This window comes from Neoarius graeffei, chromosome 15 (genome assembly GCF_027579695.1).
Source record: "Neoarius graeffei isolate fNeoGra1 chromosome 15, fNeoGra1.pri, whole genome shotgun sequence".
Lineage (NCBI taxonomy): Eukaryota > Metazoa > Chordata > Actinopteri > Siluriformes > Ariidae > Neoarius > Neoarius graeffei.
Window position 1 is genome coordinate 16,267,120 of NC_083583.1, and position 18,399 is coordinate 16,285,518.

The following is an 18,399-nucleotide window of genomic DNA, read 5'->3' on the forward strand; positions in this document are numbered from 1 at the left end:
AAGCGGCTACAGATAATGAGATGAGATGAGATCTTCAGGGGGTACTCTTCTAATTCCTGTCAGGTAGCGACTTCCTGCTAACACAAATTCCAAATCATAGCACAATAACAACACGGTGAGCTTTACAAATTAATGTGATCCATTAGTGCAGAACTGTGTAAAGTGGCTCCGTTGTTTTTCTCTCTGAGTATATTTGTGCCATGAAGGATTCGAGCCCAGAGACTTGTTTTTGTTTTTCCTCTCATCACCACGCAGCAATGTTTTCCCCCCACATTAACCCAAGTAATGTTTGGCGCCAGTACTTTGGAAAACAGGTGGTTTAAAGTGCATTTTACTGTCAGGTGAACAGCCGCTGATTTAATTGCGTCCGATTTTGAACAGGATTATATTGTCCTGCTGCTGTTTGACCATCTGTGTCTGTGACCTAGCAACAAGAATTGGAAAGATATAGTTATACTATACAGCTCTAGAGCTTGTGTGCACGTGTTACACTCCAGTGTGCTTGTTCCAGCTCACAACTGTCTTCGTAATTGTGTTTGCGTCACTGTGTGCGCTCCGTTTCCCTTCATGGAAAAGGTTCTTTATTGTGCAGTAGTACAATAAAGTGAAACCTTGAGCAGGACAAGGCCAGCGTTTTCATAGCTCAGGAGGACGATGGGCTGCAGTGGTGTGATGCTTTTTATGTCTATACAATATGAATAAAATGTCAGCTTAGACTGGCTGAAATGAATGATGAAATAATGATTTAAAAATGGATGACGGATTATTCAACACCTAGCACTGCGTTTGCTCATGTAACTATTCAGACATGTCTTTCTTAAGAGTGTTTTTCACTGTCTTACTTATGATTCTCCTTCTCCTTTTATTACCCTGGTGCTTGAAAGTTTGTGAACCCTTTAGAATTTTCTAGATTTCTGCATAAATATGACCTAAAACATCATCAGATTTTCACACAAGTCCTAAAAGTAGATGAAGAGAACCCAGTTAAACAAATGAGACCAAAATATTATACTTGGTCATTTATTTATTGAGGAAAATGATCCAATATTACATATCTGTGAGTGGCAAAAGTATGTGAACCTCTAGGATTAGCAGTTAATTTGAAGGTGAAATTAGAGTCAGGTGTTTTCAATCAATGGGATGACAATCAGGTGTGAGTGGGCACCCTGTTTTATTTAAAGAACAGGGATCTATCAAAGTCTGATCTTCACAACACATGTTTGTGGAAGGGTATCATGGCACGAACAAAGGAGATTTCTGAGGACCTCAGAAAAAGCGTTGTTGATGCTCATCACGTTGGAAAAGGTTACAAAACCATCTCTAAAGAGTTTGGACTCCACCAATCCACAGTCAGACAGATTGTGTAGAAATGGAGGAAATTCAAGACCATTGTTACCCTCCCCAGGAGTGGTCGACCAACAAAGATCACTCCAAGAGCAAGGCGTGTAATAGTCGGCGAGGTCACAAAGGACCCCAGGGTAACTTCTAAACAAGTGAAGGCCTCTCTCACATTGGCTAATGTTGATGTTCATGAGTCCACCATCAGGAGAACACTGAACAACAATGGTGTGCATGGCAGGGTTGCAAGGAGAAAGCCACTGCTCTCCAAAAAGAACATTTGCTGCTCGTCTGCAATTTGCTAAAGATCATGTGGACAAGCCAGAAGGCTATTGGAAAAATGTTTTGTGAACGGCTGAGACCAAAATAAATAGAACATTTTGGTTTAAATGAGAAGTGTTCTGTTTGGAGACAGGAAAACATTGCATTCCAGCATAAGAACTTTATCCCACCTGTGAAACGTGGTGGTGGTAGTATCATGGTTTGGGCCTGTTTTGCTGCATCTGGGCCAGGACGGCTTGCCATCATTGATGGAACAATAGGTTCTGAATTATACCAGCAAATTCTAAAGGAAAATGTCAGGACATCTGTCCATGAACTGAATCTCAAGAGAAGGTGGGTCATGCAGCAAGACAGCAACCTTAAGCACACAAGTCGTTCTACCAAAGAATGGTTAAAGAAGCATCAAGTGAATGTTTTGGAATGGCCAAGTCAAAGTCCTGATCTTAATCCAATCGAAATGTTGTGGAAGGACCTGAAGCGAGCAGTTCATGTGAGGGAAAAGGTTACAAACATCCTACACCCACCAACATCCTAGAGTTGAAGCTGTTCTGTACGGAGGAATGGGCTAAAATTCCTCCAAGCCGGTGTGCAGGACTGATCAACAGTTACTGGAAACATTTAGTTGCAGTTATTGCTGCACAAGGGGGTCACACCAGATACTGAAAGCAAAGCTTCACATCCTTTTGCCATTCACAGATACAGTATGTAATATTGGATCTTTTTCCTCAATAAATAAATGATCAAGTATAATATTTTTGTCCCATTTGTTTAACTGGGTTCTCTTTATCTACTTTTAGGACTTGTGTGAAAATCTGATGTTTTAGGTCATATTTAATATGTAATAGAGCTGATCGTCACCTAAGCTAGTCTCTTCAACAGACCAGTCCTCAGTCTTGTAGAAATAGATGTACCCTTATGATCTGTGACCTCCTCTCCTGATATCCTGTTCTAACAGAATATTCTCTCTCTTTCTCCCTCCCAATCCTGCCTCCATGTTGACAACCTACACCCCCATTTTAATTCATTAACATGGTCCTGCCCCCTTCATTGTGGACCCCTTGATTTACCCCAATCTCCCTTTTATCTTCTGTTTTTATTGTTCTTGGGATCTTGGGGTTTTTTTTTGTTTTGCCATGGGTCATTATGTCAACGGCTTGCAGACCCCATAGGCCCTGATGTTGATGTGTACGAACTTTTGCATCCTCCATACACTCCAGTACCAGACCCCACTCCCATGCTGCCTCCCGTGGGTGTTCAGGCTTCGGTTCTGAGCCACGACACCATCAAAATCACATGGGCCGACAACTCACTGCCCAAGAACCAGAAAATCACAGATGCACGCTACTACACAGTGCGCTGGAAGACCAACATACCAGCAAACACCAAGTTTAAGGTACAGTCCTTCAGTCTACATTGAAGGGTTTTGTATAAGGGTACCAAAAGTCTTTTGTTTGAAAATTACCAAAATTGGCAAAAGTACAACAATCTTGGTTTTCAGTTTTGGATTTTGGTCTGGAGTCATGAGAATTTTAGCAAAATTTTTGGCCATTAATAGTTATTTACAGTCATGATTAGTTATTTGCTTTTGGGTAGAATGAAGACAAAACTGCAGAATTCATTTTTCTTCTCCGGTACCTTCACTCATCTCTTGGACTTGTTTTCAGACGGCCAACACAACCAACCTGAGTCACGTGGTGATGGGTCTGAAGCCCAACACTCTGTACGAGTTCTCGGTCATGGTCACGAAAGGCAGGAAAACCAGCACATGGAGCATGACGGCTCATGGGACGACGTTAGAAGCCAGTAAGCCAGTCAGGCGCATGTGCACGTTTCATCCATTCATCACTGTGTAAAAGATTACACTAGCACTAGATCTCTACATGCAATGGATCAGCATTTTAATTATTTTATTTTCATACATTCCGTCATGATGATTTTCCCTCAGCGCCCAGTTCTGCCCCAAAAGACGTGACTGTGGTCAGTAAGGAGGGTCGTCCACGCACCATCATAGTCAACTGGCAGCCTCCTTCTGAAGCCAACGGCAAAATTACAGGTGCTAAAGCAAAACCATAATAACAGTCCTCTCTCTTCATGCAAGCGATTCATCAGCGTAATCTGTAAATATGCCTTTCTGTCCCCCACACCAGGCTACATTATCTACTACAGCACTGACGTCAATGCTGAGGTGCACGACTGGGTGATTGAGCCAGTGGTGGGGAACCGACTCACCCATCAGATCCAGGAGCTCACCCTTGACACAACGTACTACTTTAAAATCCAGGCTCGCAACTCCAAGGGCATGGGGCCCATGTCTGAGGCAGTCCAGTTCCGCACTCTTAAAGGTATACTTATGAGGACGAATGTGTTTTGAAGTGGATACTGTATTTATTTACACAACATTGTACAGGACATACTGTATTTCTTGTTTGAACATTATCAGAATTAATTGAACGCTTGCGAATAAAATACAAAGAAGTGTAAATAAATTCTCATTTATATTGATGCTACTTAAACAGACAAAAAAAATCTAAATTAAAATGTAAATAATTAACTTATTAATTAATTTGCACTAGCAGTGCTGGGGCAAATTGTTACGCTCACTCAGGATCTTTCTCCTTTATAATTCTTCTTCTTATTATTATTATCATCCTAACATTTTTTTCAGACATTATTTCTCCCTCAGTTTTCAACTAATCACTAAATTTCACATGAAGAATACCTCTGGGCTGAATTATGTTGCTACGATTTTTGGTGGTGGTCTGGATCACTAAACCGGAATGATCCATGAAAAATGGGATTTTTTTCATTTATAACTCTGTCAATTTTCATGATTTTTATTCAATCAGTATTTTTATTTTGTTCAGGGAAGCAGGGCACAACTTTTTCTCACTAAGCATCATTCTCTATCTCTTGCTGTTCCGGATCTATAGGGTACGGTGACCAGACGTCCCAGTTTGTAACACCTAGCGCAAATTACTGTGACTTTAGTCACCGTCTCTATCTAGTTAATTAATTATTTTCTAAAAAGCATTAGCTATTTTTGGCGTACTAGACTATTTAGTACAGTAGGACACAATGCAGGACAGACCTAGTGGAACCATCTTGAATTTTATATATAGACACAGGAGGTGCCAACATTTACGCTTTATCCGTAGCGGTTATGATTTTTGACCTCTTGGAAAGCCGATACAGAACACACCTGAAATTAACACTTCTCCGTGTTTTCCTATGAGCTACAAGTATGAAATCTCGAGTCATAACTATTTTTTCAGAGGGTTAAAAGACCTAATGTGTAAAAGATTTTACTTAATTTTAAATATTTTTCATGAAAGTAAAAACACAAAACCCCTTCATACACTTGTAGATCCTCCTAATAGCAGAGTATGTTCACAGGTGGGAATGTAAATAAGACAGAACTGAATATAAACGTGACCGAACTAAAATGACCTCAAATTCTGATTCACTTGAACGGAAATGGAAATTATAATGATTTGCATGATTCATTTTTTTTAAGTTTTATTTTGACCTGAATAGAGGCTTTGCACCGTCACGTAACCCCATAGCAACAGTAACTACGCCGCCATGAAGGGGTACGCTTGTCGTGCTACATTAAGCCGAGTTAGTTGTTATTGCTCGGTATGGGAAGGTTTTGCTGCAGTTTTGGATGTAGAAATCGTTTTGAACGAAACAAAGACATCAGATTTTTTCATTTACCAAAAGTAATTCATCATCAGGGGAAAAAACAGTGAAACTTCTAAACATAGAAGGGAAAATGGGGTAAACAGACATTCGGCGGGACTCGGTGTCGAACGGAGAAGTCAGAAACCCTATGGTGTGGTCACTTCATTTCCACAAAGGTAAGAATTTTAAAAATTATAATTTCACAACTGCAGCGTGGTGCTCATTCTCATACAGTGAAGTGAACATGAGCATCAACACAGCGGCTCGGCACAGCCTCGCCTTCATCGACCCTGTGTCCAAAATCTCTGTCATTCACTACTCCCTATATAGGGAATTACTCTATAGAGGACTGTATAGTGAGCTCATTGGTAAAATGAAAAAACGCTTTCGGACACTACTCCGTCACGCTGGTATTTACATCATTACTATCGCATAATTAAAACGTGCCAGATCAGTCGGCTGGTGGGTTTCAAAATAATAAGCACATGCGTGTATATTTGTGATGAATCCATATTATACTGAGCGCATTTCCCACATTAATCAGTACAAAGTACCTTTCTTCTTTGCCGCTGCCTTTTATTAAATCAAATTTGAGACTTTTAATTTGATTTCTTTCAGCGCGACCGCAATGCATGATGGGATATATTGCTTTGGTTAGTGACCATTGTTGTCCACTACTTTTTGTAATGCATTGTGGGATACTTTGAGTGCGCTATATAGGGTGTAAATAATCCTCGCTAAGGTTTCGGACAGCACTACAAAATGGCGTCCTCACTATATAGCGCCCTACATAGTGAGGAGGGAGCGATTTTGGACACACGACGAGACTTAAAGTGCATTTACATTCGGGGATCCTTCGGAGTGTGTTGTGTGCATGCTTGGCACCCAGTCATTATGGGAAACACCTGATGCTGATTTGAGTGCAATAGTTATGTAGTTGTGATTTTTTTTTTTTGGGAGGGAGGGGATTCTTACCTTCATGGAAATGAAGTGAGCATGCCATAGGGTTTTTGAACTCTGCCGTTCAACACTGAGTCCTACTGATTTATTTTTTTTTTAAACCCCGTTTTTCTTTCTACGTTTAGAAATTTCTCTATTTTTTTTTCCCGGATGATGAATTACTTTTGGTAAATTAAAAAATCGAATGCCTTTGTTTTGTTCAAAACAATTTGCACATCCAAAAACACAGCAAAACCTTCCCATAGGGATCAGTAACGACTAATTCGGCTGAATGAAGCAATACAAACGTGCCCCCTGTCATGGCGGCGTAGTTACCATTGCTATGGGGTCACGTGACGGTGCAAAGCCTCTATAGAGCGTAACCCTTTTCTGACTTCTTTCATTTAAATTCAGAAAGTATGAATGTTTGATTATTAACCGATTGGGCAGCATTTTTTTCCCTCATATCTAAAACTACTTCTCTTTGCTTGTCTCTTTTCCTCTGGGATAACTCACACACACTGCCTGGCTTGTTTCTTGTTTCCCTGCACTCCCTCTAACCTTTCTGTTCTGTGTTCTCTCTCCTCTGGCCTGCTAGCCGAATCATCTGACAAAATGGCTAATGACCAAGGTAATTGCTCTTTCCTTCCTTACCTCTCCAACTGCTTGTTGTTTCTGCTCTTTGTTCCTGCTCTCGTGAACTTTGAGGCATAGATTCAGGTGTTACCCTTAACCACCTATCAAGTTTTCTTTCTATTCGCAAGAGACACGTGAAACGAACTTGGTATGCAACTAGAGTGATCGTTTTTTGCCCGCTTTCGATCTTATACAGTAATTGAGACGTGGTAAGGGAATTACAGTTGTGAGGATTGAAGAGGATGTCATGACCAGGTCATTCTGATTAATAGCTAGAGATTTGTTGGATCCCATGTGTTGAAACTTCTCACCTGCTTTTCCTCTGGTTTTCATTCAGCTTCCGGGATACCCGGGAAACCAGGCGGAACGTCTATACTAGACCCTGGTATTGGTAAAGGCTCTTTATTTCCTTTGTACTCTGAGATATTTGCTAACCAATGATGCTGTTCATTATGAAGTGATAGACCTGTGGAAGGTAATATCAAAAGGGAAACACCAAGGGTAGCCATTTGTAATTTCTAAGGCACAGGTTCCTGATCTTGGTCCATGAGAACCCCTGTCATGCATGTTTTAGGGTAAAATATGCAGGACATGGGGTTCTCCAGAACCAGGCATGAGAACCTGTGTAGTCAACTGTTGCTCCTAAGAGTCTTTGTGCTGGTTTTCCTGTGGAACGAAATGGCAGTGACAGTGAGCTCCCTTATAAACAGGGCTTTCCCCGGAAAAAATCTCAGAGCGGTGCTACTGATTTTGATACTGTAAAATTTTGAAATTAGAGACTTCAAATGGTGCATTCTGGTGGCATCTAGAGCTGATTTATGCACATCCATCCATTATCTGTAACCGCTTATCCTGTGCAGGGTCGCAGGCAAGCTGGAGCCTATCCCAGCTGACTGTGGGCAAGAGGCGGGGTACACCCTGGACAAGTCGCCAGGTTATCGCAGGGCTGACACAGAGATAAACAACCATTCACACCTACGGTCAATTTAGAGTCACCAATTAACCTAACCTGCATGTCTTTGGACTGTGGGGGAAACCGGAGCACCCGGAGGAAACCCACGCGGACACGGGGAGAACATGCAAACTCCACACAGAAAGGCCCTCGCCAGCTCCTGGGCTCGAACCTGGGACCACCTTGCTGCGAGGTGACCGTGCTAACCACCTACACCACCATGCCGCCCTGATTTACGGACAATTTAACATTATTAAATTTTCTGGTTTTTACCTTGTCAAATATGCAAGGGGCGAAATTTAAAGGGCAAAATTAGATTTTAAATGAAAACACTTCATAGCACACCTCTTCATTTTCCAATTCCAGGATGCCAGGAACAGAATTGAGGTCAAATCACGTAACAGCGCCATCTAGCGACCAGCGCCTAGACCATAGTTTTATGTTTGGTTGCAAATGGCAGTCAGTGCACACAGCAAAAGCCTTTATTTTCACTTCTGGGTCGAGTACCAGGATAGTCTCGACCTATATTTTACAATATCTTCCTATTTCTATAGTTATTACTCCTTTTCAGAGGAGAATAGGAGAGATTTAGGTGCGGAAAGTACTCTGTATTGTTCAATTTATGGTACTGATTATTATTTTATGATCAAATGGAATAAACCAGTCAAAAGTAGTGCTGTAGTAGGTAAGCGGGCTGGTGTAGGTTCCAAGCTTTTGTTGCCAACTCGGCATGTAGCCTGTGTGTGTGTATACTATGATGGGAAAATCTGTGAAAAAGCTCTGACACGCCAACTTTGTTGGTGGAGGTTATGTTTTTGCCTCCATTTGTTTGTCTTTTCCCAACGTAACTCAAAAAATAGTGAACGGATTTTGATGTAATTTTGAGGCATGGGCAAAGGAACAGTTGATTAGATTTTGACACAAATCTGAATGTGGCTTGGCGGAGGTACCTGTATTCAACCTGTATTCATACTCTACATTATTTAGCTATTAGCAAACAATCTAGCTTCAGGTTCGAAACGTTGTTGAATTTCACTCCAAATGGCTTTTATTTCACACCCCTCCACTGTGAAGCGTGTAATCTGTAGAGGCAATCGAGCAGTTAGGATCACTTCAGACTGGACTGCATCCATAATTCAAGAAATAACCTTTTATTTTTATTGATGTTTATTATTTTATTTTATTTTTTTACAAGTACACATGTATATAGTTGATGTATAAAGTCTCTGTGAAAGACTACAGTGTGCTAACTGCAGTAATTGCGATGTATTTAAGGGAAATCAGGGATGCCTGGTAGTGAAAACCACATCCTGGTGATTGTCATCATCGTGTCCGTGGGAGGCTTCATCATCATCGGCTTGGTGGTGGGAGCCTTCTTGTGCTCGCGCCGCTCTGCCTCGCAGCAAAAAAAGTAAGTACAAGACTCGAGGTCATGGCAATCTACAAGGGTGTGTGTTAGGTCCGGGTTCTTTCCTCAGCTCCACAATCCGTGCTGCAGGAGGCACGTTTTGGCCTTTGACTGCTAAATGATTGGTTTTATCTCCAGGAAACGGGCAGCCTGCAAGTCCAGCAATGGCTCGCACAAGTACAAAGGCAACTCTAAAGACCTCAAACCACCTGATCTTTGGATCCACCACGAGCGCTTGGAGCTCAAACCCATCGATAAGTCACCTGAGCCCAATCCGGTCATGACGGACACCCCGATTCCACGTTCCTCCCAGGAGATCACGCCTGTAGATGGCACCATGGACCCGATCCTCCAGAGACGGAATTCTTACCGTGGTGAGACCTCGATTCGAGCCCATGTCCAGCCATGTGGTCCTGCTTCATTCACTGCTTCTACCATTTTGCTTTTCTGTATCTGAAAACCTGCCTAAATGTGCTTTGTGTGTTGCCAGTGAGGTGGGGGGTTTGTTGTTTTTTTGTTGTATGTTTTGGTTTTTTTTCCTTAAAAAAAAAAACCAAAACACCCTTCAGCCAGTTTAGGGTCTGCGCCTTTTTAAAGAGATTAGTAAATGGTTATTTAGTGCCCCCTAGTGGAGGGGAAAAAGCAGCTTGTTAAATAAACCTGGGGAATTAGCAACCAGGCTGTGGTGATGCCTGGACAAGCTTGGCTCTCTTTCTCAAAGGCTTGGTCACTCTGTGGTTTGCAGGCCATGAGTCAGAGGACAGCATGTCTACACTGGCAGGTCGTCGGGGAATGAGGCCTAAAATGATGATGCCCTTTGATGCTCAGCCCCCTCAGCGTAAGTGCTCCTGATCCCTCCTCCTTGGGAACCCTTGTGGGGTTTTTTTTTTCAGCATACTAGACTTTAAAGGGCTTATTAATCCAGAACTAATTATGTAGAATCGTCTTCATGCTTGATGAAGAAAATCTTGATATTTGCACAAGCTAAAACACGTCTTTTTGGTCAGCGTGGTTCTGTTTGCATGTGCTGTGTATCATATAGAAACAGTTCACAGTTCTCCCCATGCATTCATGGCTGTATGTGTGCGTGTGTCAGTGTAAAAACGTAGCCTCTGTTATTTGTGTCCATCCGCAGCCGTGATTAGTGCTCACCCCATCCATTCCCTTGATAACCATCACCACCATTATCACCTGAGCAGCCTGGCCTCGCCGACCCACAACTATCTGCAACACACGAACAGCCCGCGGGCCCTCACCTCCTCCATCTCTTATCTAGACAGGGCCGAGTCGCCAGGTGAGCCAGTAGCCCCTGCAGAGCGTAGAAAAGACGCTACGTCCATGCAGGCGCAGGTTGTGCCGTCTTTTCTTACACTCTGGTGCTTTTGACTGGGTTCAGAAAAAGTCTTGAAAAAGTAGCAGATCTTAATGCAGTTATGCTGTATAAGTTAGTTTAATGGGTAAGACGTACTGCTCTCTAGGGCTGGCCAATACGACTATATGGTATTATCATGATAAACGATGTCACAGTACAACTTTCTGAGATATTGTACAGTGGTGCTTGAAAGGTTGTGAACCCTTTAGAATTTTCTATATTTCTGCATAAATATGACCTAAAACATCATCAGATTTTCACCCAAGTCCTAAAAGTAGATAAAGAGAACCCAGTTAAACAAATGAGACAAAAATATTATACTCGGTCATTTATTTATTGAGGAAAATGATCCAGTATTACATATCTGTGAGTGGCAAAAGTATGTGAAGCTTTGCTTTCAGTATCTGGTGTGACCCCCTTGTGCAGCAATAACTGCAACTAGACGTTTCCGGTAACTGTTGATCAGTCCTGCACACCGGCTTGGAGGAATTTTAGCCCATTCCTCCGTACAGAACAGCTTCAGCTCTGGGATGTTGGTGAGTTTCCTCACATGAACTGCTCGCTTCAGGTCCTTCCACAACATTTTGATTGGATTAAGGTCAGGACTTTGACTTGGCCGTTCCAAAACATTAACTTTATTCTTCTTTAACCATTCTTTGGTAGAACGACTTGTGTGCTTAGGGTTGTTGTCTTGCTGCATGACCCACCTTCTCTTGAGATTCAGTTCATGGACAGATGTCCTGACATTTTCCTTTAGAATTCACTGGTATAATTCAGAATTCATTGTTCCATCAATGATGGCAAGCTGTCCTGGCCCAGATGCAGCAAAACAGGTCCAAACCATGATACTACCACCACCATGTTTCACAGATGGGATAAGGTTCTTATGCTGGAATGCAGTGTTTTCCTTTCTCCAAACAGAACACTTCTCATTTAAACCAAAAAGTTCTATTTTGGTCTCATCTGTCCACAAAACATTTTTCCAATAGCCTTCTGGCTTGTCCACGTGATCTTCAGCAAACTGCAGACGAGCAGCAACGTTCTTTTTGGAGAGCAGTGGCTTTCTCCTTGCAACCCTGCCATGCACACCATTGTTGTTCAGTGTTCTCCTGATGGTGGACTCATGAACATCAACATTAGCCAATGTGAGAGAGGCCTTCAGTTGTTTAGAAGTTACCCTGGGGTCCTTTGTGACCTCGCCGACTATTACACGTCTTGCTCTTGGAGTGATCTTTGTTGGTCGACCACTCCTGGGGAGGGTAACAATGGTCTTGAATTTCCTCCATTTCTACACAATCTGTCTGACTGTGCATTGTTGGAGTCCAAACTCTTTAGAGATGGTTTTGTAACCTTTTCCAACGTGATGAGCAACAACAACACTTTTTCTGAGGTCCTCAGAAATCTCCTTTGTTCGTGCCATGATACACTTCCAAAAATGTGTTGTGAAGATCAGACTTTGATAGATCCCTGTTCTTTAAATGAAACAGGGTGCCCACTCACACCTGATTGTCATCCCATTGATTGAAATCACCTGACTCTAATTTCACCTTCAAATTAACTGCTAATCCTAGAGGTTCACATACTTTTGCCACTCACAGATATGTAATATTGGATCATTTTCCTCAATAAATAAATGACCAAGTATAATATTTTTGTCTCATTTGTTTAACTGGGTTCTCTTTATCTACTTTTAGGACTTGGGTGAAAATCTGATGATGTTTTAGGTCATATTTATGCAGAAATCTAGAAAATTCTAAGCGGCTCACAAACTTTCAAGCATCACTGTACATATTGAGATGTTTTCATTACTTTTTTTTAAATCACTTCAAACAACCAGGAATCAGTTGAATTAATAATGTTAAATTATTGTTATTTTGCTATGCATTAAGTAAAAGCATATTTTTTATTTTTAAAAAATGTAACGTTAGTGTTTTGGTGGTTGTTTTTTTTTGATGGTGAATATACAAAGTAACTAGGACGGCAGCTGCTGAAAACGTGTCTGTAAACAATGTTGAATTTTCTCAGTATTATCACGATTTGAACGCTCGAGCGAAGATTTGATACAAAGAGAAGATCGATGTGTGGTTTTGACCTATATTATTTTAAAAAGTCGGATTTTTCTGAAGATGAGACGCTTCTACTGACCATCAAGTACCCAGATATCGCGTTCTATCCAGTTTGGCTGATTTTGTGGGTTGACAAATCTCAAGTGAAGGCTTATAAGTCCATGGAAGCCGATAACTTCTTTGTGTCTGGATGGGTTATTAATTAAACCAGTCAACGATGACAAAGCAGTTGTACTTGCAAAGTTAAGTTAGGGCTTCTTTTGCATTTAGTTTACTTCTATGTGTAAACAACAGACAAACTCTGACATTTTGACAAGTCTCTAGCTTTATGGCTCACAAATCACATTTCAATTTATTTCAGGTACAATTTTGCTGGCGCTCCTAGAAGTGAAACACCAGTTGCTGGGTTTCATGTGACATCACATCCGCCTCATTAGCTATTCAAAACTTTAGCTGGTGGTCTACCAAAGCTCAGTTGACAAAGCGTTTGTACGGAGAAGGTGCATTGCTGGCATGAAAAATGCCTTACGCTTGCGTTGTTTTAGGTTGTTCGAATCGATCAAACTGTGAAACTGATAAAAGTTTCTTCAGGGTTCCCTGTGAACTAATAAAAAAGGTGAACGAACACAGGATTTCACAAAAAGACGTCGAGAAAGGTGGCTTTTGAACCTTTGACTGAAATCGAAGGGAGCCGAGTCGAAGCGTGCTCGAGTTTGCAGTGATCACTTGGTGAAAGGTTTGTCTCTCCCTCTCAGCTATGGCCTTAGTGTTTTCCAAGTACTTTTCTTGCTATGTGTCGTTATTTTACACTACTTTCTTTTAGTCCCGAAGCGCTAAAGTCCCCAGCTGTTCCTTTGTTTCCTCCTCATAAAATCCGTCTGCATGGAGGTCGCGACAAAATTCTTCCCCAGCCGTACAGTTACAATGCGCCGTGATCACTTCTCCGTCTTGTTGAACTAAGATCCAGGTCTTTAAAGGGGTTTCTGATGAGCTTTGTGAATGATTTAGCTGAGAGATAAGAGCCAACACAAGTGAGAATCAAGCCAACTGTTGTTTGTTTACACTTCAACTTGCAGCGCTTCGTTGTAAAGATGCGAACGAAAAGCTTAAAAAGAAACATACTTACACGGGCAAAAACAATCCAGGATTCATTCGGCAGCGGCTTGATAGCGAGGTCCTTTACCCAGCCACATACAAAAAAGTTGTAAGCCTCCATACTCTTCCACGCTTTCATCTGTTTTGCGGTGTAGAAGGACATCTGCAACACCAGATAGTTCGAGATGTCGGGGAACTCGACTGAAGGCTAGTTTTCGAGATCGTATGACAAATCCTTCTTTCCCAGACTGTAGTGGTCGATTCCATTGCACATAGCAATCTTCTGAATATATCTAAAGCCAGCAGTGGCTTCTAGATTACGAGCGTACTCTGATAAGTTATCGCTAGTTGTTTGCGCTACGGCAGCCGTTTAAACCACCAGCTATTTCACTTCCGGTAAAACTGCTAAGAAAAGTCACGTGACTGAAACCCAGCAATACACGTGTTCAAATGATAACGACGACCGAGTGAAGCACGACGAGAGAACGCCCATTTTATAGCAAAATTCTAGCAACACGAAATAAAATTCTTCCATGATATTATCGAGAGAGCTTTTGAATCTCACCTGAGATAAAATGATCACTGCAAACACGAGCTGTTTTGGTTTTCGCCTCTGTTAGATCAGCCCTGCCGATGTTGTTCAGCCGTGCTCGTCTCCTCTCCGTACTAAGCCTCAGAGTTTCCTCGCCCTCTTTCCGAATCACGGATGGAATTCTAAATAATCGGAACGCGCCACGGTCACGAGTACTGTTGTGACCACGACCATATACAGCACAAAGATACGGCAGAGCTAAAAGAACGCTTAACGCAGCGGAAAAACGAGAGTTGCGCATGCCTGACTATGTTTTGTATGGAATGTCGCTTCATCCCGCGTTTGTATATCCACCAACATGGCCGACATCCGGGTTTCTATTTTGCTTTGACGTCACTTGCAAGTCAACGATACTCACCTTTATAGTCACTTCATTAGCAAAACCTTAGGAAGCTCTGTGTGAGCTTCCTGTATCATATTGTGGTATGTATATTGTATTGTGAAGATGTTTTGCAGTCTTTGCTACATCTCCCATGCGTACTGTTCACGTGTGCTGATTTCAACACTGAATAATTAGCATCAAGAATATTGGTAAAGGCAACAGGATGGTCAGAGATATTGTCTGAGGCTGTGTAAGCAAAATATGCACTAATTTAGACTTTTATTTGCATTGCTTTACAGTGTAACTGCATTAAAAGCTTTTTTCTGAACCCTCAGTATACACCAAACAGCCGTAACATTAAAACTACTGACAGGTGACGTGAATAACATTGTAATGAAATAATCAGTCACATCTGTCAAAGGGGTGGGATATACTGTATTAGGCAGCAAGAGATCAGTCAGTTCTTGAAGTTGATGTGTTGGAAGCTGGAAAAATGGGCAAGCGTAAGGATCTGAGCGACTTAAAGGAGTACGCCACCCCCAGGTGAAATTGAGTCAGTCCCTGCAGTCCCTAGAGTTGGATGAGTTAGCCAAAGCGTTTTGTAGCCGACCCAGCCATTGTCCTGATCTAGAAACGCCCAGGTTAGCTTTAGCTTAGCGTAGTCGCTGTAATCCGGCGTGTCCAGCTAGCATTGTCGTTGCAAAAGTGAATCAAATAACTCAAGATTTTTTATAATTATTTCTCATGACCTGTACATTCACATCGAGTACACATATCAATGCAAATTACCACGAAGGGATTTACTAGACCAATTTATATCTGGAACTATTTTCGGCCACAGCACAGGCAAAGCACCGCTGCAGGCGCAAAGACGCCACGCAGCACCTGAAAACCCTCAACTTCCGTCAATACACCAGCGTGACTACTAAGTTCTCTGCTACTAGGCTGACGCTGACAGGTGTGCTTTCTCGAGTTGTAATGGCGATGAATATGGAAGACTACACGACAGACGAAGATGATGACTTCGACTACCAAGATCCAAGACCCTACCTTTTCGAACCTGAGTTCACTGAAGCCCCACAATTATTTCATGCCACAGGTAACGGTAAAAGGTAAACTCGTTGTATTGTCAATAGGGTGAAACGGTGATGAAGTTATACAATAAAACTGGAAGCGACAATGTGAGTCGGACTAACGGGAAGTTTCGGTTATAACGTTAGCAATGTATAACCCAAGGAAGGAGGGATAGAAATTATACTTACAGGCATGGATGATGAACTCTGTTCTGCCTCTGTACTGAAAATGGATGGAACGGCCGTATCCTTCAGATGTAGCAACACCTTTCTCGTAGCATACTGCATTTTTGTTTCGTAGTCCTCCGGTTTGAAATGCTCATCGCAAACACGATATTGATTGATTTTATCCACTGGTGTTGTTGCAGGAATGCCGAGGGCTGCAAGCCAAAGATTTCTTCGTTCCACTGGTTTTGGAATTCTGTGAAACATTATGTTCGTGTACGTCCTCTGCTTGTTATTGCAGCCCTTCACACAGCAAATAACCATTTTTCCTCAGTAGATGTGAAACTAACTTCAAACTACTTACGTAACAACCTTACTACAACTCCTCTTCTCCTCTTACCGCAACTACATGCTGGTAACACTGGTGTATTGACGGAAGTTGTGGTGCTGCGTGGTGTCTTTGCGCCTGCAGCGGTGCTTTGCCTGTGCTGTGGCCGAAAATAGTTCCAGATATAAATTGGTCTAGTAAATCCCTTCGTGTTAATTTGCATTGATATGTGTACTCGATGTGAATGTACAGGTCATGAGAAATAATTATAAAAAATCTTGAGTTATTTGATTCACTTTTGCAACGACAATGCTAGCTGGACACGCCGGATTACAGCGACTACGCTAAGCTAAAGCTAACCGGGGCGTTTCTAGATCAGGACAATGGCTGGGTCGGCTACAAAACGCTTTGGCTCACTCATCCAACTCTAGGGACTGACGTACTCCTTTAAGGGCCAAATTGGACCAAGGAAGGAGAACCAGTGAACCAGCGGACAGGGTCATGGGTGTTGAAGACTCATTGATTCGCATGGTTCACGAAGGCTAGTGTATATGGTCCAATCCAGAAGAGCTACTGTAGAACAAACTGATGAAAAAGTTAATGCTGACACCTTTCTGTTTTAGCCAGCATTGACTTTTTCACCAGTTTGTGCTACAGCGGCTCTTCTCTGGGATTGGACCATATGGGCTAGACTTCGTGCCTGATTTGAATCAATGAGTCTTTGACACCCATGACCCTGTCACCGGTTCACCGGTTGTTCTTCCTTGGACCACTTTTGGTAGGTCCTAACCCAACAAGATGTACCGTTTTGGAGATGCTCAGACCCAGTCATCTAGCCATCACAATTGTCAAAGTCGCTCAGATCCTTACGTTTGCCCATTTTTCCTGCTTTCAACACATCGACTTCAAGAACTGACTGTTCTCTTGCTGCCTAAAGCCTAGGTCACAACCGGACGTACGATTTTTTGGCTGTGCGATTTTTGGCGTTTCCCAAATCGCTGCGTTTTTTTTGTTCATGGAGAAAGACGCACATTGGCCGTAAGTTTGTCTTGCAACCTGAAAAAATGTAAGCACCCGTAGAGTTTGTTTGACATGACAAAGAACCTCTGCGGCCGGTCTACGGCTCGAAAATCAGCACGTCGCACGCGCGCCCTCCGTGCGTTTCTTGCGTTTTTTGCACGTAGACCGCTCGTAGGAGCACGTACGGCCGGTTGTGACCGAGGCTTAATATATCCCATCCCTTGACCGGTGCCGTCGTAATGAGATAATCAAATGTTATTCACTTCACCTGTCAGTGGTTTTAATGTTATGGCTGATCGGTGTGTGTACACATACATACATGCATACTTTCTTATAATCTCTTGCTCCATTCCATATATGGTCACATTTCCGTCAAATTCCATCCAGGTTGTCATCCATACTGTAATAACAGGCTCTTTCCTGTTAGCAAACGTGTGCATTAGGAGTGTGATGTGATTGTGACTGTGATTGCAGAGTCCGTGAGAAACACTCCCACTACAGACCTGCTGCCTGCTTCAGCTCAGCCCTCCTGCCCCATCGAGCACTCGGAGACCGACGTCAGTTATCACAGCTCAGCGGCTGAGGACGAGCCCAGCTACAACCCCCCAACAGCACACGTGCGCCCCACCCATCCTCTCAAGAGCTTCGCTGTGCCCTCCGTGCCCGCCCATGGCTCCACCTACGAGGGCGTTGCTCTGCCCAGCACACCCTTGCTCTCTCAGACAGGTGCGAGTGTGTGTTTGTTTTATTTGCGATTGATGATGCGGAATGAGGCGTTACAGGCATTTCATAGTGTGCAGTTGTATATTTATGCAGTTTGTAACGACACAAAGGAAATAAAATTTCAGGTGTTTATTATATCAAACAACATATCGACGTAATGTTTGGCCAGGGTTGCCAGGTTTATGTATTTTTCCAATTCTGTTCCTTGTTTTGAACTAAAGTCCAAAATACTGCCTGGCCAACAGGATCCTGTTTTAAAGCAAATAATTGGAATTAAATACTAGATAGAGACTGTGACTAAAGTCACAGTAATTTGCGCTAGCTGTTACAAAGCAGGACATCTGGTCACCGTACCTGTCAGGGATGGGTGGAGATGAATGTATGTGCAGAAGATATTTATCAAGAAA

The 18,399-nt window shown here is 42.4% G+C and overlaps 1 protein-coding gene across 7 annotated transcripts in view; it reads left to right on the top strand.

The window, feature by feature from the left end:
* The window catches only part of neo1a (neogenin 1a), a 444,233-nt gene that overhangs the window by 412,133 nt on the left and 13,701 nt on the right, over window positions 1–18,399 (top strand). For 3 of the 7 annotated variants that reach the window (XM_060940914.1, XM_060940915.1, XM_060940920.1), the window contains exons 17-27: window positions 2,781–3,013; window positions 3,285–3,423; window positions 3,566–3,673; window positions 3,768–3,962; window positions 6,839–6,871; window positions 7,214–7,267; window positions 9,104–9,239; window positions 9,375–9,610; window positions 9,982–10,074; window positions 10,372–10,530; window positions 17,744–17,995. In XM_060940914.1, coding sequence (XP_060796897.1) covers window positions 2,781–3,013; window positions 3,285–3,423; window positions 3,566–3,673; window positions 3,768–3,962; window positions 6,839–6,871; window positions 7,214–7,267; window positions 9,104–9,239; window positions 9,375–9,610; window positions 9,982–10,074; window positions 10,372–10,530; window positions 17,744–17,995 — 1,638 coding nt within the window. The remainder of the gene's footprint in view (window positions 1–2,780; window positions 3,014–3,284; window positions 3,424–3,565; window positions 3,674–3,767; window positions 3,963–6,838; window positions 6,872–7,213; window positions 7,268–9,103; window positions 9,240–9,374; window positions 9,611–9,981; window positions 10,075–10,371; window positions 10,531–17,743; window positions 17,996–18,399) is intronic. The other 4 variants (XM_060940916.1, XM_060940919.1, XM_060940917.1 and 1 more) reach the window with 4 other exon arrangements.